Source organism: Echinococcus granulosus, assembly GCF_000524195.1.
Source record: "Echinococcus granulosus chromosome Unknown EG_S00001, whole genome shotgun sequence".
Lineage (NCBI taxonomy): Eukaryota > Metazoa > Platyhelminthes > Cestoda > Cyclophyllidea > Taeniidae > Echinococcus > Echinococcus granulosus.
In genome coordinates, this window is record NW_020170381.1 from 2,335,043 (window position 1) to 2,354,919 (window position 19,877).

The 19,877-nt window shown below is 41.9% G+C and overlaps 2 protein-coding genes across 2 annotated transcripts; both read left to right on the top strand. All coding sequences in view use genetic code 11, as the record gives it.

The window, feature by feature from the left end:
- Positions 1-1,332: 1,332 nt before the first annotated feature.
- Positions 1,333-3,185, top strand: EGR_00265 (hypothetical protein; the record flags this gene model as incomplete). The annotated part of the gene is made up of 3 exons (XM_024489514.1): positions 1,333-1,422; positions 2,202-2,359; positions 3,086-3,185. 3 exons carry the CDS (start codon positions 1,333-1,335, stop codon positions 3,183-3,185), a joined length of 348 nt encoding a protein of 115 aa, XP_024356192.1.
- Positions 3,186-5,899: 2,714 nt separating this feature from the next.
- On the top strand, positions 5,900-19,217 carry EGR_00266 (Ras association domain-containing protein; the record flags this gene model as incomplete). Its single annotated transcript, XM_024489515.1, has 10 exons — positions 5,900-6,108; positions 11,348-11,709; positions 12,288-12,508; positions 12,898-13,111; positions 14,161-14,702; positions 15,320-15,594; positions 16,479-16,588; positions 17,281-17,459; positions 17,834-18,122; positions 18,928-19,217. 10 exons carry the CDS (start codon positions 5,900-5,902, stop codon positions 19,215-19,217), a joined length of 2,691 nt encoding a protein of 896 aa, XP_024356193.1.
- Between the last annotated feature and the right edge of the window lie 660 nt (positions 19,218-19,877).

The window sequence follows — 19,877 nt, forward strand, 5'->3', positions numbered from 1 at the left end:
GTGTTACGTAATACGGTGGTTGCTTAACTCTTGGTTTCGGTGAGGAGCCACGTTTGGCTTGGCCTTTGTACCACGCCGGGTGGCCTCGCCTTCGGGCCATGTCAGTAGTCCAAATACCTTCTATGTTTCGAATACAGATATTCTGCCCGAGTATTATGTCATCTTTCGTGTACAGGGAAGTCTCGGAGCGGTACAGCTACCAACATGACCCATGGGCCATGGTACTTAGTAGAAGCAAAGTGGCGGAGCCTAAAGTGCCCGTGTGATCAAAACGCACTGTTAAACAAGCCGTCAAAGTATTATAATGTATTCGTTTTGTCGTGCATAGTAAGAGTTTTCCAAAAAGCTGTCTCATTTTCTCACCTCCTGGATCTTAAAATCGACTGTTTCTGCTCCAGAAGGGATCACTTATTCTGGGTCCGTTAACATTCCATTTGCAATCTTTATTAAGTTCGCATTTTTATCGTTGTAATTAAAATCAAATGCTTCTGCTTCTTGCGTTTACTCCTTTTAACTCCTTTTTATATGCTGGCTTAATGTCTTCCTCAAAGTGGTGACAAGGATCTTACATTCTGGCGTACAGAAGAGTTAGGAGGCCACTAGCGTGATCTAAGCTCTTGCCACAGGGTGAGAGCAAAATCTGCTAAGAATGAAATCTTCCTGTCGCAAAACATCGTCACACTTTATTATTGACTCCAGATTTCAGAGAAATTATTTTATATGCACTACCGACTTTTAATGTCATTTAAAGTTATATTAACAATTTTGAAATGTCTGGTTTCCCAGCAAATCTATTTTAATTTATTAAATTAAACTGCCTTTTCTATTTAGCTATATCATCTGCTAATTGATCACATGGATATTTCTAAACTTTTTTTTGGTTAAATTTGTTCTTTCACTATGAACCACTTTTAAGAGTTCAGCAGTATCAATGAGGCTCGTTTCAGCGACCTTCTTTGCATTTTGGTCGGTTATTGCTTCGTGACATAATAAGCTTGGGTCCCGCGGGGGACAATTTGCTTTAGTGAGATTTTCGAGCAAAACTTTAATTCAAACTGCATCAAGAATCCCAGTAAGCTCTGGCCTTTTCGAATAAACTGTTGATGCTACATATCTGAATTTGAGATCTCGAGGTCCTTACTCTTTTGTAGCGTCCTGAGACTTCCCTAAAGACGACAGAAAACGTAAAACTTGGGCAGAATATGTATTGTTGACATACAGCATGGCTTGGAGCTATTGGCATGGCCCAGAGGCCAGGCCACCCGGAAAGGGTACAATGGCGAAGCACCCAAGTGGCACCTTCACAAAAACCTGGAGTTGACCAAACAGCCAATGTGTTGCACTTTTATTGCACAATATTTATGCTTTGATGGTAAATATCAGAGTTTCCGAAACAACAAATGGTATTTGTTTAAAATTGATGTAAAGATACAATTGATTGGGGCGCGTCTTTTGGGACTGGTGTTTTTTGCTAAGGTGCTGTGATAATTGAGAAATGTCCATATGTCTTGGTGATGCGGCTAGGTTTCCCCAGACTTCCTGATAAGGTTGTCTGAGTCATTTGATTTCATGGAAATTCTTTTATCGAGAACTAAATGCATTGGCATACTTAGTAGCTTCCGAGTAAATACAAGAGGCTGCTCAGATGCGTAATCACAATGTGGGTGAAGCACAGTCTCTGCTGCACCCAAAAGGCGTAATTTTTTCTTAATTACGCGGGCGTTTGCAGGATCTAGAGTTGGGTTTTCATTGTTAGTCAGAAAAGTTCCATTTCTTCGTTGTTTTGTTCTACACAACTAACGAATATTGTCATTCAAGTCCTTGTGGTACAAGCCTTAGGCAAGTGATGCATTGATAAAGCATTAGTTTTAAAGACATCTTTAAAATAGGTTCAAATTAGGAGAGCATCTACTCACAGCATCGTGAATGATGAAGAATTTCAAGATCGGAGTTAGTCTGAGTTCATTTTAACGTACTTCTTAACTGTAAGCCTAATGTCATCGCTGATATTTTGACGGCGATTGTTGATCGCTAGACATGGTTTGTTAACATGTTTCTATGGAATTGGAGGCTCCAAACTGCACTTCCACAACCAAAACCATAAATGATTCGTGACAAAAGGTTTTACTCTGCGTTTTTTAACCATAACCTACAAGTATACGAAGCAGGGGGTGCTTCACATTCTGCTGGCTTATTGCTAGAGGAATGCTGAAAAGGTTGAAAACTGCGGTTTGAATCAAGGTGATGATAAGAAATCTCCCAGAAATTCAAGAAATCACACAGGCAAGTCATCATTATCGATACTATCTGGCAGCTTAACCCTTCAGTTGCATTGTTTTAGCGTTCCTGTATGCATTCCGTAAGGCGCAACCCATTCTGCACCATGACGCGGTAATATTAAGATCTACTTGAGCAACTCTTTGGCGTCTAGTTTACCACCACTACCTTCTTTTAGTTCTCGACAGCAGTTAATTGAAACAATAACGTTCCCTTACGTCGAAAATATTCGTTAAATGTCTGCCTCCTTCAAAAACAATTAACAAATCCTATTCACTTAAAGTGTTACATTGACATGAGTCTAAACCATGTAGAACCGCTGACATTCTGCTCTGGCTGTCGCTATCATTTTCCTGTCTTGTGCACTCTAATGCTTCCAGATGCTGTCGCCGAAGGTCGAACTTGCACGACCCTCACCTCCGGGTAATCACTGACATAGAGCTCAAAATAACCCACTAAATTCAAGTTGACATTCATGCTCAGAAATATGATTCAATGGTATTCATGTCCACATTGGGGTGCAACAAATCCAGTGATACAAGGGGTGGCGCTGCCTCTTTCAGCTTTTTTGAAATACCCTGCGAACCCCCTAAAATAAAATATGCTCCGTGTAGATTATTCAATTTCTCAGACATAAAAAGACTACATGATGAGTTTTAATTCTAAAAGACCTTTATTTTCTTCACTTTCGAAATGTTTAGAATAATTTAAAATTGATAGTGTTATCATAAAGCATACACCATTATATTCTGTTTAAATGCAAAAGGTTGTCCTGCACTGCAAAATTAACATAAAAATTCTCCCACAGCCTGGCTAAACAATTTGTCAAATATAGACCAATTTTAGAAATCAAAAGTGAGGCATTTTATAATGCCTCTAAGAATATTTCAATGATAAAGACGAAGTGAGCAGTAGGAGGTGGTCGCTGATGTGATTCAAGTGGGCGTATTCGAAGAGGAGAGCGGGGCAATTTGTATGGTCTCGGTGGACCTGTTGTGGAGAGTGCAGTAATGTTTGCGAGGAGTCATCAACTCCTTCTGAGTGACGGGCTCAGCTGCAAACACCCTAATACAGCAACACGAGTCTGCTATCGCCGCCTATACCACCAGCTCCGAATCCACATCCACTTCCACCTCAACCGGCAGCAGCACTGCTGGCCATTTCGCCTACCTCTCTGCTATCGCCACTCGCTGACTCCCTCGGAATCCAACGCTCTCGTCTTTGGACTTCCCGAACTCAACAGCAAAACAAGTCTTCAGTTTTTCCACTTTCATAGAATATACCGTAGAAGTGTCGATAACTCGTCATAAATAATGTGAAGACTTCACAACCTATTATCAACTCTTGCCAACTTTAAAAATTCATTTCGACTCACGCTAGCTTACTCTTTAATACTAACAAAAATCCGTGGTGCATTTCAGAAGACCCTTTATAAATGCACCATTCTGACTGAAAATTTGGTTGTGAGGGACTTCTGAACGCTAAAATGTATTCTAAAACCTGAAAAATAACTATTCACGGAGGCATGTTGGGTGGACGCAGGTAATGGGGAATCAGGAGTGCCAGTTGATAGATGCAGGAACTTTATTTTGCTTTTGAGAGGTATTACGATGGAAAGACGCTTGTATTGTAGAAATTTGCTTAAAAGTGAACAGTTATCCGTTTTGTTTCAACCACTTCAACCTTCTTAATGGCACGCCAACCGTGGATTACCTTCGACTTGCCGTTTACACAGATTATAATACTGTGTATGTCAAACAATTTGTTCTTTGCATAAAGAAAGCGCACTTTACGAATGGGATATAAATGTGCCATAAAAATAACCCTGAGTACATGAAAAGTAGCGATTTCCAAGTCGTCTGTCATTTAAACACCCGCTGATGCTTTTGTGCATTTCTGCCTAAGTGATCAGGGGGCTAAAGGACACGCAAGGGGTAATTGCGTTGGTGGGATAGCTTAAAAGAACTGAGGTACTTTAACAATAGCCCAGTTTGATAACGATGAGAGGAAGGCCCAAGGATTACCTGTGGCATTGAGATTATGAAGTCATGAATGTTGGCGTCTCTAGCAGCAGCGAGGATGTTGTTACCATTCAGTGCCCGCGTTACCACGCCAATATTTTGTCTCCACCACGCCGCTTGCATATTTCGCACGTCTTTTCCATCCACCAGGTGAACTCATCCACAAAAGTCACATTTGACACATTCTTGAATTTACCATTAAATCCCTGAAACAGGGATTCCACGTAAATTTTGCTGGTGCATTTTCATTTTCACTAGTCTCCCTTTGACGAAATCTGTATTACACTTGGTTACCTATTAACAGACCACACATGGCTGGTTTTAAAAATGACATACCGATCTTAATCATATGCTGTTGCAGTCTTCTGTATGGGGTAAGCGGCGTCAATATTGCGAAATTGAATATTTTTCTTCAGCGGACCTTTGGGAATTACGCCCTGATGCATATCGAGGTTGGTTTGTAGATCTATGATGCGGCAGCGGTTCTTTGCACTGTTGAGATCTGACAGGAAGCTGGGCGCGTAATCCAGGCCCTTAGCGGCTAAGTCGGAGACCAACACTCCCTGAAGCTCTAAAGAGAACTGATCACCTTCCAGAGAGCTGACCCTGTTTGTAGGAAAAAATCTACCCAATCTTTCACTAAAGCAGTATTTTTGTCAAATAATCGGAATTTCACATTTACATACCTGTAACTGTTGAACGAACAAGTATATGCAGAAAAAATGGACATAGGACCAGTTATAAGACTGATTTTACCATTGCCCACCACGTTTAATTAAATATTTATTAATGTCTGTAGGATAAAAGGCACAATTCTTAAGTTGATCATGTCTAAGATTATTTTCTTCCTTGCGGAACACCTACTACTCCAGAAAAAAAGCATTCTTGCTTCGACTTTCTAATAGGTTTTACTCTCTTGGCTAATATAAAACATTCTAGAACGCCATGGTTCCGATCACTGCCGACTTAAGTGTACTAATGCAGTGAGGTCGAGGTAGATCAAGGACTATAAATACGCAACACTGAAATTCCCATGCATCTCCGACAGTTTTCGCTGTCTAGCCGCAATCCTTCGGTCACCCATGACCTTAGGCAGATAAAGACACCCGTATTAAAGTATTTGACTATTGCTTATTCTGGTTGCGAGATCAACAAGATGAAAGCCCGAACTCACAACCTCTCGTAACATTCATCAGTGGTTTCTCCCTTTTACAATATCACTACTAGCAATTATTTCACGAGGGCTTACCTACCTTAACACTAAAATCTCACAGTTTATTGCTCAAGTTTCCAAAGCTTTATGTGAACCTTCCACTTCTATTCCGGGATGCAGACTTCACTTAGTGCCTTTAATATGAAAATTGACAAACACATCCGGCATTTAACACGCTTAATTGTTTGAGTTGTACTCACCACGACACAAACAGTCCCACGTTAGCCTTCTTTGTTTCACATTGATATATGTTACAAAATTTAGGTGGAGAGTTCTGGCCAGATGCTTACACCTGTTGCAACCACTTGGATAGAGAGACCTTTCATTTGAAAAGCTTTTCGTTAGTGCCCATTGCTTTGACCTTTCCACTGTCCACGGACTTGAGTCGATGCGCGATCATGACGATGGCAAGGTACTACGCGCCTTCTCGATGGCTGCCTGCACCATGCTCTCCAAGTACGCATCCGGCATAGAAGTAGTCTTGTCCAGCAGCAGAAACTTCAGCTTGCAAATCGGCGACAGCCCTATCGCCACTACCTGCCTCTGTTTACTCAAAATGCTTGCTCTGACCTCCGCACAGCCGCGTCTCCCATCCCTGTAAGAGAACACGCAGCGTACCAACTAGACTACATCCACACGTTTTTCGCCTACCTTTGCCTCATAAAAATGAGTAAAAATACTGCAGGATTCCCTTGAACTCACTGTAACCTGTTACCAAACGCACTTACAAAAGGTGCTTTCAGTAAATAGTCAGCGTACCGATTGAATTGTCCTGGAAACAATGGGGTGGGATATCGCATTACAGTATGACATTAAAACCAAATCCCTAATTACTTAATCGCTAGCCAATTTACCAGAAGTGGTATTTCTCCAAAGCCTTAGCTTATGGTCAAGCTATTTGACATTTGCGGTATGATGTCGAAAGCCAGTAATTCCATAAATAGCTCAAGGACAAAGCTATAAACCGATGCCTTGAGATATTGGGATGATCATGAAATTCCAAACACAAGTCTGAAACCACGTCAGAAATAGTGTGCGCAAAATAATTGATGGTGCATGGAGGGGAGCCACTGGGTGGTGTGAGGTGATGAGCAAGTTAGAGCATAGTGTGGGAACATACTGTGCCACAGGATAAAATCGGTAAGCGTTGACCCACCTTAGGAATTTTGTAAATAAATTTGTGGGTATTTCCAAGCATCTTCATCTCAGGCACCGCACTATAAGGTACGTCAGAGAGGCCAACACCTCTATTCGGATCAACAGTTTCCGAGAAAGGTGTCGGTTCTTAGGACACCACTCCCGTTAGCTGTCGTGGCCAATGCAAACCTAAATCACGAATATCATTTCCGTCTATAGTGAAATGAAGTGTAAAAATTAGTTTATCTTGTATTGTTAATCTTTTTAGACAAAGTGTAATCCTCTCCGTTATATCCTTCGGCGATAAAGGTCGTAACTTGTATAGTCAATGTCTAAGACACTGATAGATCGCGACATGCTGCCACCGCATAAAGTGTAGAAAATATTTATGCCCTAATTGACGGGATCGTAATGGCGTGACAAAAGCTGAACAAAAGTGTTTTTTCCGGAACCGCTGGGACTGACAAGTGTCACAGTCTCATCAGCATTGATTTTTAAGCCAAGTTCTTTGGAACCTACCCAAAAGAAAGACAAATGCATGGTCAAAAATATAGAGACCTTCTGAGCCCATTATTTGACCTAATTGCCCCAAAGTCCAGTCGTTTGGATGCCAGATGAATTGACATTTTTAATTTTAATTTGAACTTGGAATTACTTTGGTAAGATCCTAAACTTTCGGCATAGATTGGTGACTCCCTGAGGTAAACATAAAAAACGAGCCTATTTCAATTTATATCATTTTTGGCCTCATAAATAGCTCAAATTCAACAAGCTAAATAAAATAATTGGTATACGATAGCACAATCATCCCCATCAAGAGTAAAGTAGTAGTTAATAAATTAACAAGTGGCAATTTAGATAATAGAAACCCATTCAATTGTAAAGCATCGGAATGTGCAAAAATTTCCGCCCGTTTATTTGCAAGGGCAAAAAAGAAGCTGGCCTTCTCGACTGGTGTAAGAATTTGTTATGTATTGCGAACAGCTTTCAAAAAAACATCAGTGGCATGACTTTACCTATGGCGATGACACCGTGTATCAAGTTCATTATTACCTACAGCATCACATTACGTGTCACTGGTAGATGTGGAGAGGCCCTTGATAGGCTTTAAAATAGTAAAAGTATACTCACCAACACAACGAAGCAGGCTCACCCTTCTCATTTTTGCTTTTAATGAGAACCCAGCCATAGAAAAATAGCATACCCACTGTGCCGAAAACTATTTACCGCATTATTTTGGTGCTTAATTGCAAAAAAACGGGGCCAAAAATTAAGTTGCACGAATTTTTCACCTTTTGAGGGTGTAAAATGGCACATATTGCCTTACTTTCGGCCAATTACAGAAACCTTACTTGCACTAAGGAGAACATTCATTTCACGTCAGCTTTTGGCGAAGAGAAATCTTCTGCCCTACCATTTCAAAGCACTTTTCGACCACCAAAAGCAAAAACTGCGTGCACAGAGCTTAATATTCGGCAGCCAGGCTGCTGGCGCCACTGTAGGCTTAGAACTCCAGCATGATGTAAAGTTGGATGACTAATGACGCTACGGCCACTAGCGTCAATTTCTACCCCAAGGAAGTTAGAAATGTTAATGCCAGCTCCTTTCTCCGTCTGCCGCGTATTGTAAAGTATTTCGCTTATAACCACTCCCGCAGGATCGCGATTGTGCTAAGCAATTTACATAATGGGAAGCAGTAATTAAAACCTTGTTCTACTTACTTCATTGGGAAAACACCAACATTAAGGCAGTGGGGTGTACCCACCGTTAAAATAACGTTATATTTCTCACAACGAATACATGACCGTATTTATGTTAATTCCGCCATTTTCACAACAGTGGGAAGCAAATACATAAATTCAACTAAAAGACGTATCCTTAAAATTTCACGTCAGGAACGTAGATGTCTGAAAAAACAACTGTAGCTTCATTCTTTCAAATTGTCGATCAATAGCCTAAACAAAAAGACAAGCTTGTAAGAACCCGAAAATAAGGGCAATCCCACCAAGCATACTATGGATTGCTTGTTGTTTAGTAGCGTTTATTAGTTTGCTGAGAGGTTTGACAAAATTACCAACCACTACGCGAAAGAATACTGTGATCACAAGGGAAGCATAACCGCTAACAGAACGCATTGGTAATCCAAGTACTCCGACAAGTGTTTCGAGGTTAGCTGCATATCCAAAGCTTAAATTAACTGCTCAAAATAAGAAGCCTACTAATTGAGGGTTGACGCTTTCGAAGCGGGCTCCTCGCTTCAACTGCCACTTGATACCACAAAGTCACATACATCCTATTCTTCATTTTTGCCCTCTTTATTTTTACGTCTTTTATCTACTTACAAACATAGGACGCCATAGGTTAAACAAAAGTCCGGATGGGCTTTTATACGCCCTTTCCGCGGGCAAACAACTCAACGAAGCACCCAAAGTTCATCAGTCGGTAGATCTAAGGGACCGGCGTCAATTAGGTCGGAGTAGTTCATTAGAACAAAATTTATGTGTTAAAATTGAGAAATGAGTTAAACTAGATGTATAAGTGTTGTTTGACGCCAAAATATATAATGCAATTAAATATGCTGTTATAGTTTTAAGAAAGTGCATCTGGGCCTGACTAAGTTGGGACCTCGTGCACCCTTCAATCGAAGATGAAAGTCTGACTGGGTTTCACTAAAAATTAAATTTTAATTTTAAATTAAATTAGATTTAATTTAACTAACCTTATTTAAGTGGAGTCTAACAATAGTCGACAGTCTACTGGAAAAGTAGATGGCAAGCATTGAGTCAAAAATATCTTGTGTTTATCCTATCTCGTTTTCGAGAGTCTACCTCACTTTTAATTGTTAAGTGATACTTCTAGCTTTTTCTAAGGTTGTAATGACATTAAGGGTTGCCGAAATATACATGTTAGGGAAACAAAAAGGAGTAAGAAGTTATGGGTAGGATACGAAGTCCGTGCCGCAATGTAAAAAATGCACTTCGTGGATTCTGAAGTTTTCGAGTGGTTAAATATACTGCAACGCAAAATGCTAAATCATAAAACCAAACCATCCAGAACTAAAAAGACCATACTTGTTGCATTCAGAGTCCACCCCCTCGTTCGGTGTTTACTAATTCAATTTACCAAGGTAAATTGTTATGTAGCGTCCTGGGACTCCCTGAAGACGAAAGAAGACAAAATACTCATGCAGAATATATATATTCAGCAAGGAAAAGGTGTCTGGGCTATTGGCATGGCCCAAAAGGCCAGCCCACCCAGCGAGGTACAAGGGGGCCAATTCGAAGTACAAAAGTAGCGCCTCACCGGAGCCGAGGGATAAACCACTATAGTATTACAGTTGACTCTCCTATAATGGAGTATTTGACGCAGAATATTCAACACCAATGATGCTGTCATTTAAGTTTGTAATATTGGCGCAAATCTGAAGGTGACAATGGCAGTTAGTGTTCTATCGAAGAAATTGAGCAAGTATCTGTTTGTGCCATATTGCTAAATTGCTTTATTCTAAAGTGGGGGCGAGAAGTGGGTGTGCAGTCCTTTTTCCGTTTTTAAGAGTTATGAGGACAACTTCGGTACTTCCCCTTTTTGAATGTTCAATCACCTGCAGCCTTGCTCTAGTTAAAAGTTCGATCTTTTTTAATTAAAATACATGAATTTTTTTAGAAAATGATGGTGTTCTAGTAACAATTATGTTGCAACACCTTGTTCTATGAATGTTGTTGTGCACTCCACTTATTAAGTGTATTTTATTATTGAGTAGCTTAATGCACTCCTCATGAATTTTGAACTTTTCCTTAACAAAATGATGCCTCTAAATTACATTCTCCGGGAACTGCTTTTCGTAACAACTAGCCACATTATTTCCTGACCGACCACGTGGTTTTGTTGCTTAAATATGACAGGAATTTCTCCGTTCCACCAGTTAGTTTAAGGTTCACTTTTTTACTCTTCAAAATCAAAACTGCATTTTAGCTGCCCGGATTATTGAATCCTCCAAGGCAGTCGGTTCACACACGGTTTCTTGTGGAGCTCAACGTCTGATTGGCTCCCGTCCGAGGTGTTTTTTGAAGTCCTATATGCATTTGCTTCCCGGCTTGAGTTGCCCGACTGTTGGTGTGTTGCTCCCATGTGCTCTCATTTCCTCCATTTTGTTACTTCAAGGTGCTGATAGTAGTTTCAGTGCATTATGTACCCAGGAAATTAGGTCACATTGAGGTGCATCATGCAACTTATCTTATCTATGTTTTGTGTTGCGCTGTTGGGGACGTTGTATTTCATGTTATTGTGAGTCTATTATTATTTGTAAATACCCCCTAAGACTACTACAACTTCACTCTCGGTAAAGCCAGGGAAATCCAGTTGCGTTTGGTTCCGCTGAATGCTTTAGTCCATTTGGTTTTTGTACTGTGCATTTTGCCTACTATATATTAATAATGTGCTTATATTCCCTAATTTTGTAACGTATTAATTCACGAAAACTTATATATTGCTAATCCGTGAACAGTATTGTTTTGAGTGGTTGTTTTATTCCTTTATTGTCAGATTGATGTTAGCAGTTCCCAATGGACATATTTGCAAATCTTACATCCGATGGCACATTTAAGAAAGGCTCAAGTAGTGGTGGGATTGGTTTGCTGGGTGGTCTGCGACGCACCTTTGTCAATTTTTCCCGACACCCACAATCAACTGTCCTTCCTAGAAAGGAGTCGCTGCAACGACAAAACATGACTCTCCCTCGACTGCCCAAACCCGATAGTGAATTTGGCTACCAAATCCTGATGACTGAACGCCTTTTGTCAGAGTCAAGTGCCGACATTCCGCAGCAATATGGAGTGCAGCGTTTCTCCGCCTACACCGAAACTCCAGAGATCGTGCGAGCCGAATTCATTCGACTCGATAAGCTATCGGGTGGGAGTGGAGAAGTGTTTCCACATAACGCAAGGCAAGAAACGAGTGGACATGCTTTCTGTGCCATTCCTTTGGAGTTAGACACTTTCTGTGATTATTGCAATCAACCAATTTGGGGCCTTGGCTGGGGACCCGTGTGCCAACGCTGTGCTGGTACGATGTTCTCAAAATTAGGTTTTATCAATGAAGGAAGTTTTTACCTCTAGCCCATTTAATAAACACCTTAAGTGCTGATTTTTACTGCCATGTAAAATAAAATCCTCTCGGTTGTTCCACTTTAACTTAATTGTTAGAAAAACCATAAAAAATAACCACAACTTTGTACAAAGCAAGCTGACAACTTTGATTATTATTGTAGACCTTACCAACACCTAGACTGGATTCTCGATAGCCATTTTGTTAAGTTATTTGCTGCATCTTTCACGTATCTCTCCACAGATGGTGTGTTTCAGTTCTAAACGTTAACCCGAAAGACCTTTGAAACATGCGAATTTGCAGATAATCTTTAACTATTTGTGGCTAAGTAATTTCTGTATTTCAATCCCAAACTTCCCGTCGTGTGGTCAAATGATGATTGAAGTGCTGAACTTAATTTTTGCGGGAGGGATGACTAGACGGGTATTAAAATATCGTACGGACGTACCCACTCCGTCGGTTACTTCAATTTATCGATCTACTTCCACAGTCCCCTTCAACTTTAGGGGTAATTCCTGATTCCTCCTACTTTCCAGATTGCCACATGACCTGTCATTGGTTGTGCAAAGACAAAGTGACCATATCGTGCGAGGTGAGCCCTCCACCGGCTCACACCACCATCGGCGGCGCTAATAGTTACGTCTGTGATGATGATAGTAATGGTGACCTCGACGATGACATCGCTGCAGCGCAAATGGAACCGAAGGCGGAGGGCGAGGATCTCCGTACTCTTACCACCTCCAAATCCTCCTCTCAGGTTTGTTTCTTTCCCTCTTTTGACAGTACGTACTTTTTTAAATTGGCTACGTAAATGCTTCTCAACATTGGATCCAGTTTGTCCTACTAAACTGGTCAATGTTTGAAAGGAGTTAAATAGGATTCCTGGCATTTCAAGTTTCTCCATTAAGATTTATTTTACGGTTACCTTTAGTAAGTGTCAGTTTGCTGTTTGTTCTTCCCTCAAAATTGGCTTCATGCAAGATGTTTATTTGATCTTGTCATAAATTACTTTAATTGAGTTGACCTGTCGGCGCAGCCATTTACTTAACACTGACTCTGGTGTAAGTCTTGCAGTAGAAGGGATCATTAAGTCTTACAGGTTTGGAAGAATCTGCTTTGAAATGGGTAGTGTGTGTGCGTGTGTAGCATGCGGCAAGTACCAACCCTTGCAATCCCTTTGAAAACCTGCGGGAGGTGCTGCGACCACACCAGCCATCGACAGAGGCGATAGCGCGGGCGGTGTCAGTGGGCCCGGAGATCCAGGTGACGTCCGTGTTGACCAACGCGAACAACAAGCATCACCGAACCGCCTCGTCTCCCGCTCTGCGTCCGCACTCCCAGTTTGGTTTCTTCGACTCTTGTAAGGGCTCTCCCCTGCTTTTCCTATCTTGAGTCTTTTATCAAGCTCTTAACTTTGTTTCTTGCCTATTAACGAGTTTCCTGCCGATTTTGTTCACCAAGTTTCTGCGTCTGCAAAACATTAGTAATGCTTAGATCTTCAGATACGTACATTGTTTTTACCGTTTACATGCGGTGAATTTAACAGAAACTGTAGACGAGATCTTTTTCATTTTTGTATTCGGTGTCAGACACCATACTGACTGTCGTTTTGACACCGCGTGCGCGTAAATGTCATCGTTACTTTGGCCAATCTGTGCTGTGTGCTATCACAAATAAACAATCGCCTCAGCTTTTCTGGGGCCAGGTAGTGGGTCACCCGCACAAGTCGTATGCGTTAAAGATGCGCATCCGCCCTCTCTCATAGGAACTGTTGATTTACGTGTTTTCATATTTCTTTAGTTAACTGCATTCTCTTCATCATACTTTGCTTTCGGAGCCATACTTGGTGACTTTTTGACATCAAGGAATTCGATTATCTGCTCATATTTACTTTTAACTTCAAATGTTGAAAAATGGTCAATCCGCCTTACACTGCAAATAAAAGTATCTAATATATTAAAAAGCAACTATGATTATATTTGATGTTATTATCCTATGCAATCACCTTTATTGTAACGCATTGCAACTTTTAGTTACAAAATTTAAAACTACCCGCGTATAACTTTAGTCGGAACCAATCCTGCATCTGAGCTTATGCTACCACCCGATTCAACAGTGGTTTTAATAACGGAAGGGTTGGTAATCTGTGCGTTTAAATCTGAAAAACGATGATCGTGGAATCATTCTTCGCCCTACTGGGGAAAAACCTTTTATACTGTATTCATAGGCTTGTGGCCTCCCTAATCCTGATGAGTGCCCGAATGACTATCTTCATGATTGTCTAATCATGAATTTTAAATAAAATTATTTATCGCACACTGCTTGAATATCCAAGTGAAAAATACTATTTGATCTGGAATTGCTCTTTGAATGCTGCACAGTCGTATCACATTTTTGAATATCATTGAGCCATCACCATTTTGAAAGTGGATCAGACCTCGAGAGTGGGGGAAGCGAGCAAACACCAACGACCTTTGCTGCGGCCGCCGCGTATATCGGCATCACCGCAAGGGAGGACAATTCGCCACCAGTCGATGCTGCAGACGCGTCGTCGTCACAACAATCGCCGACCCTCAGAGTTGTCGCGCCGCCACACCACCGCTGTGAATCTCGCCTCTGTCACCGTCGGCACGTACGACATCAGTAGTCTTGACCGACGCGACATTCGTGAGCGCGGTATCTCCGTTTGGCAATTAAGTCCCGCCGTCGCCTCGTCTCTCGCCTTAAGCGCGACTGTGGCTGCCAATGATGCACCGCCGGTGGTTATGAGCAGCCGCATGCAGGCCACCGGTTTGGCTGCAGTCACTGGCCATCAGACCGGGGCGGAGGAGATTACCTACACTAAGGTAACCATCGGCCCTCGAAATGCCGCGCTTCCCTGGAAACCCATGGAACTTGCTAGACGACTGAACATCTTCAACACCAATGACTTCGGCCTCTGCGCCAAAATGGTACGAGCTCTACTTGCCGGTCTCATTTCTGGGAAGTCAATTTAGTCACTATAGTAAGTGACTATAGTGCCTCCTTAATTCATATCCATGCATCCAAGACTACAGGGTTTGCCGATTTCCGCTTTCCTGCTAAGCATGGTGTGCAATCTTTGCGTTCAACTGCCACTTTCCGCGATATTCGTCGCTTGTCTTCTGTTCTCCATTAAATTTTTGAGGTCAAAGGTTATCCGGAAGTTTGCGACCTTTGGGGGAATCCACTAAAGCGCCTTTTTTCTTCTCGACTAATTATTTTCTATCAGCTAATTTAGTACTTGATATATGGTGCCATACTCTTTTCTCACTTAGCAGTGTTCAATTTATGATCGAATGTTGCTTGGAGCTTCACGTTTGCAAAATGCGCGTAATGTGAATGCCATTGATAACACGGTAGGAGCAGTTTGTTCTCTCTGTCGGTGTTAAGTATTTTAGGAGCCTTGTACAGCGGCTTCAATGTTACTTTACGTGGATAAAAGTTAACGTTAAGCCACTTGGCTGTCATAACAGAGCTCACTAACTTCAGTCTATAAGGCATTTTGAAAGGGCTTTGTAAATTGTTCCTCTCTGTTTCTTCTACCCAGAACCCCAAGTTGCAGCCTGGTGACTGCGAGGGTCAAGTGCGTGTTCACATTAACCTCATTCGTCCAGTACGCATGGTGCTCACCGCCCGGCCGCCCTCCATCTTCGACATTGTCGGCGGCGATGATGGTGATGACCCCTCCACTGAGGAGGAGGCGTTCACCAGGGCGCAACAACCGAAGTCTGCCAGATCCGTCAGATTGCGCAGCAAGACTATCGGTCGCATTACCTCCTTTCGCCTTCCTCGGGGCAGCTCCAAGCTCCTGCATGTCCATCTGTAAGCGCTCTACTCTCTCCTTGTCGAAATTGTTTCTGACCGCATTTCTTTGAATTTCAACCAAGTGTAACTTTAGCTGTATGAATTCTGCTAATTTCACCATTTTTTTTCTTTGAGTTTGTTTTGCACGAACTACGTTACTTGGACGGTGTTGCCGACACAACAGTTAGAAGATGGAAATGGACACCGAGTTCTAGGTGTCTAGGTAGTTTTGACAGTTTTCGCGTGTACATAAAAGTAACACGTTGAAATTCTTCAGAGACGCCTTCCTTGGAGTCCATAGTAGCAAATTAGACTAACCTTAATCTGTAAACGTAAACAGTCAATTTCTATCCCCTTAAAAATCGTCCCTTGGTTTAGAAGACACCCATACAAGCACTTTTTCATCCTTTTTAAATGATTCTTTCGTCTTCTTCAAGACAGTAATTAATAGATATGCCTTTAAATCATTAGAATGTGTGATGTTGATATGGTGTCTTAAAACCTTCCTGAGAGTTTGTGTCGCAATCTTTTCGACCTTCTTAACGTATGCTTGCAATTCGATGGCGTTGTTTCCGCCTTATTTCGTTTTATGCAATCCATTTCTTGCCACACTCACTCCAAACCACAGATGCTTCGCTCATTATGCTCTGTGAGTAGTTTCGATGACACCCCCTTTCTGCAAGACATCCTACGACGTCTTTTAACAATCTAGTTCACTGGACCGGATGGCATTTTCCAAGCACGATGTTTCTGCGTTAGTAACCGCCTCCTCAGTTAGCATTAATGTTTTTACCATACTTATTTTTTCAACAGCGGATTTTCCCCACTTTTTTCATTCCACGCTATTTGGTTTTCTAACACACTTTGTGCTCTCACGTTTCGCTTTTTATTTTTGCTTACAGGTCAACAACTGCGAGTCAGGTAATAAGCAGTCTTCTAGACCGTTTCAATATTGACGACAACCCTCAGAAATTCGCCCTCTACGAACACACCATTTTCGGCGAGCATGATGGTGAGGGCTTTGTGTTGCTTATTTGTCATCTACTACCGAACGTCCCTGCATTCTAGTGGTTTCGCCTTTACACCACTTCTATGTGTACACCTTTATCTTATCCCAATTATTTCGATTAAATAAGGTACATCTCCAACATTGCGTTGGTGCAAAATGGTGCATTTGTTATTGGAACCCCTTCCATCACCAGCTCGCATGTCATTGTCGTTTTTTTCAGTATCCAGCACATTCCTTATTTGTTGAGGCACCTTTTTGCCTGTGTACTACTCCGACTTGCCAACTGTAATTTTTTCGCTAACGCTGATGGATTTCTCTGCTTTGGAATATTAGGAGTACCACGAGAGGTTCTCTGCTGGTAATATTTTACCACTTTCGAGGAACATACGGATCATTAACACTGATGTGTCACACGACGCTGAATCCCAATGTTTAGTGCCTGATGCATGTTCTTCATTAACCGAATGCTTTATTGAATGCGTTGCGCCATTATATGGACCTTGACGAGTTCCTCCTCTATTGACGCATCATCCCTTATCGACAAATCTTCTTCAACTTGTATGGTTTGTTACCATTGCATCACGCCTTATGTTAAAAACTTACCTTCATTTGCCACCCCAAATTTGTCGAGGCACTTTTTCATCTTAACTCTGCTGCTGCCTTTGCTGTGGCGGCGACGTGTTTACTTCCTTTAGTCTCGGTACGAAAGTTATTCGAAGATGAGTCGCCACTGGGTCTGCTGCTCCAGTGGACTTTGGACTCCTCCGCTGAGGGTGGCGGCAAGGCGGGGGAGGCCCTGAATCGCGAGCACTTCAATGCCATCCTCACCGTCAAGCGTATCGTGCTGCAGGAGAACGAGACCGGAGACATCGAGGTCCATTATCTCCTTTCTCATATGTTTATTGACCTCGGAAACAATATCTTTCGTAAAATATTTAGCCTTTCTGCGGCAGATTTTGCTACAAGGCAATCTCGTCTGGCACAAAAATGATAATTTCAGTGTTTGTGCTTCATGCTTTGTATTTTTTTGATGCTTAAGACAGTGGATATTGAAATATTAGGTGTGCGGTTTTGATTAATTGTGTCTGCCTTAATGCCTATTTACTTACACATCTTGTGCCTGAAGAAATATTGAGATATTGGTTCTTAAACTCCTTGAAATATTCTTCTTCGTTTACAGAAAATCTAAACGCTGGCTGTGGGAAGTTGGAATGAGATGGGCTGTATGGTGTTTCTCGTACCTTTCAGTGGTCTTCTTTCTCTGAGGCGGAGTTGCGCACCTTTCTGAACATTCTTAATCGCGAGGAGGCCGATTACCGGCGTCGCATAGAGTTGAAGTACCAAATTCGCAAACACGAGATTCTACGCCTTATGAATCTGCGCGCCAGGTGTCGCCAACGTACCGACACTGTTACCGCATCCTCCACCACGGTCACGAATACCTCTAGCAGTGACTGTGGCAACAATGATGCCAAACCGCTTGCACCACATACGGAATGTGATTCTTTCGCCCCACCGCTGCCTCACGTGCCTTCTGGTGAGCTCCTGTTGCATTGTAATCCTCGCCCCTTACTCAAATGCATCTATATTAGCGACTCATCAGTCGCTGGCTATCGGATTCTAGGTGCTCTTGGTGAATTATTTCTTCCGGCCACGAATTAACAACACATAACTTGGTAGTGGGGGACGACCACCAATGGCTGCCCATATTTTTTTTAATTTGTCGCAAGTAGAACTGTAGATCATACAATTGGTTTTGTGCCTCCAACTGAAACTCAAAAAGTTGGAAACGTATCAGCAGAAAGTTTTGTTTTTCATAAACTTTCATCTTGTCCTTCTTGTTCAGTACTGCTAGCGTAATTTTTTTCTGTTTATAAGAATACCTTAGATTAAATAAAATCTGTTAGCTCAGTATTGCCTTTATCACCTTTTATTTAGGATGAATTCGTGGGTAGTTCAACCAACGATACCCTGAACAGTGTGACGTACTTAGTGTTTTACACAAAGAAAAGGCAAACAAATGTGTGTACGTGTACTAGGGTTGTGCAAATGTGCTTCTACACAGTAGTGGTAAGGTACGACCGACGCCGCGTCCACTTGACCATTATCGCGAGCTGTACACAAACACGCCTGGAGAGTTTTTCACGCTTTGACTTCACTCCACATAAACCTTCTGCCCACAGTCACGCTTGTTGAATGCTCTGGTTCGCATCCGCGCGCGTTCATTTTTACCCTCTGGAAGTAAAATGCACTCATTCCAAGCTGGATCACTCGATTACTTTAATCACTAACTGTCAGCTTGATTTGTATCTAGAACTCCTATACTTCTTTTTCCTCGCAAGGTGATGTGACGAGGCTTGAAAGCACTGAGTCGGGAGAATGTGGTGGCGGCATGCGAGATGTCCGATCACCCAATCGTCCGCTCTGTCTACCAGACTCGCTCCCTACTCCCGCGTGCCTCACTCCTGTCGCAGCCAGTAAAATTATTTCCCCCTTGAGGGCGAGTCAGACGCACCTGCCAACCAAGGTCCATCAAAAGCAGAAAGTGAAGTTGAAAAAGAGTAAAGGAAAAAAGTTGAAGGCCGTTAAGGAAAGTGGTGCGAAATCGTCCAAAACAAAATCGCATATGTAGCTCAAGAAGTAAAATCCCGCTGTCTGTGTACATAATTCTGTATAATCAAATCATGACCTCCTCCCCCTTTTTCCCTTTGACGTAGATACTATCGAGTGTGGCCGCTATTTTTTTTCCATTTCCCTCCTCAGCTGTCTGTTGAGATCCCTTAAATTTGTCTGTGTGCTTGTGTGCACACAAGTGCTTCCAACTTAATAAAATTGTCTTACCTTCCTTGTAAATTGGTTCGACTTCTTCATTGAAACCTTCGAAGTTGGTAATTGATAGTTGGTGTAAATAAGCATTTGTCAATTTGATTTGACATGGTCATCGTTTTAAAAATTGTCTGAGGAACTAGTGCTGTATCGTTTTCACTTTACTGAATTCTTCGAAAGGTTGTCTTTGTTCTAAAATGCATTCAAAGACCGAGGTATCTTGGGGAATTTATTTTGCTTTGATGGAGTCATGTGTGCTCATCTAGCATCAAATCTCGAATAAGGCATTGTCTGGTCTCCTTCTGTTTAAGGTAACGATTAGGAACACCAACATTTTTCCGACTCGAACATTGACTGTAGTTGTACTTCGAAAAAACAAGCATTAGGGACCGAACTTTTAATTTAATATGCAATGTAGTTACAGTAATTGTCGGTAATGCTGAGTTCTGTGGTGCCTGGCGGATTG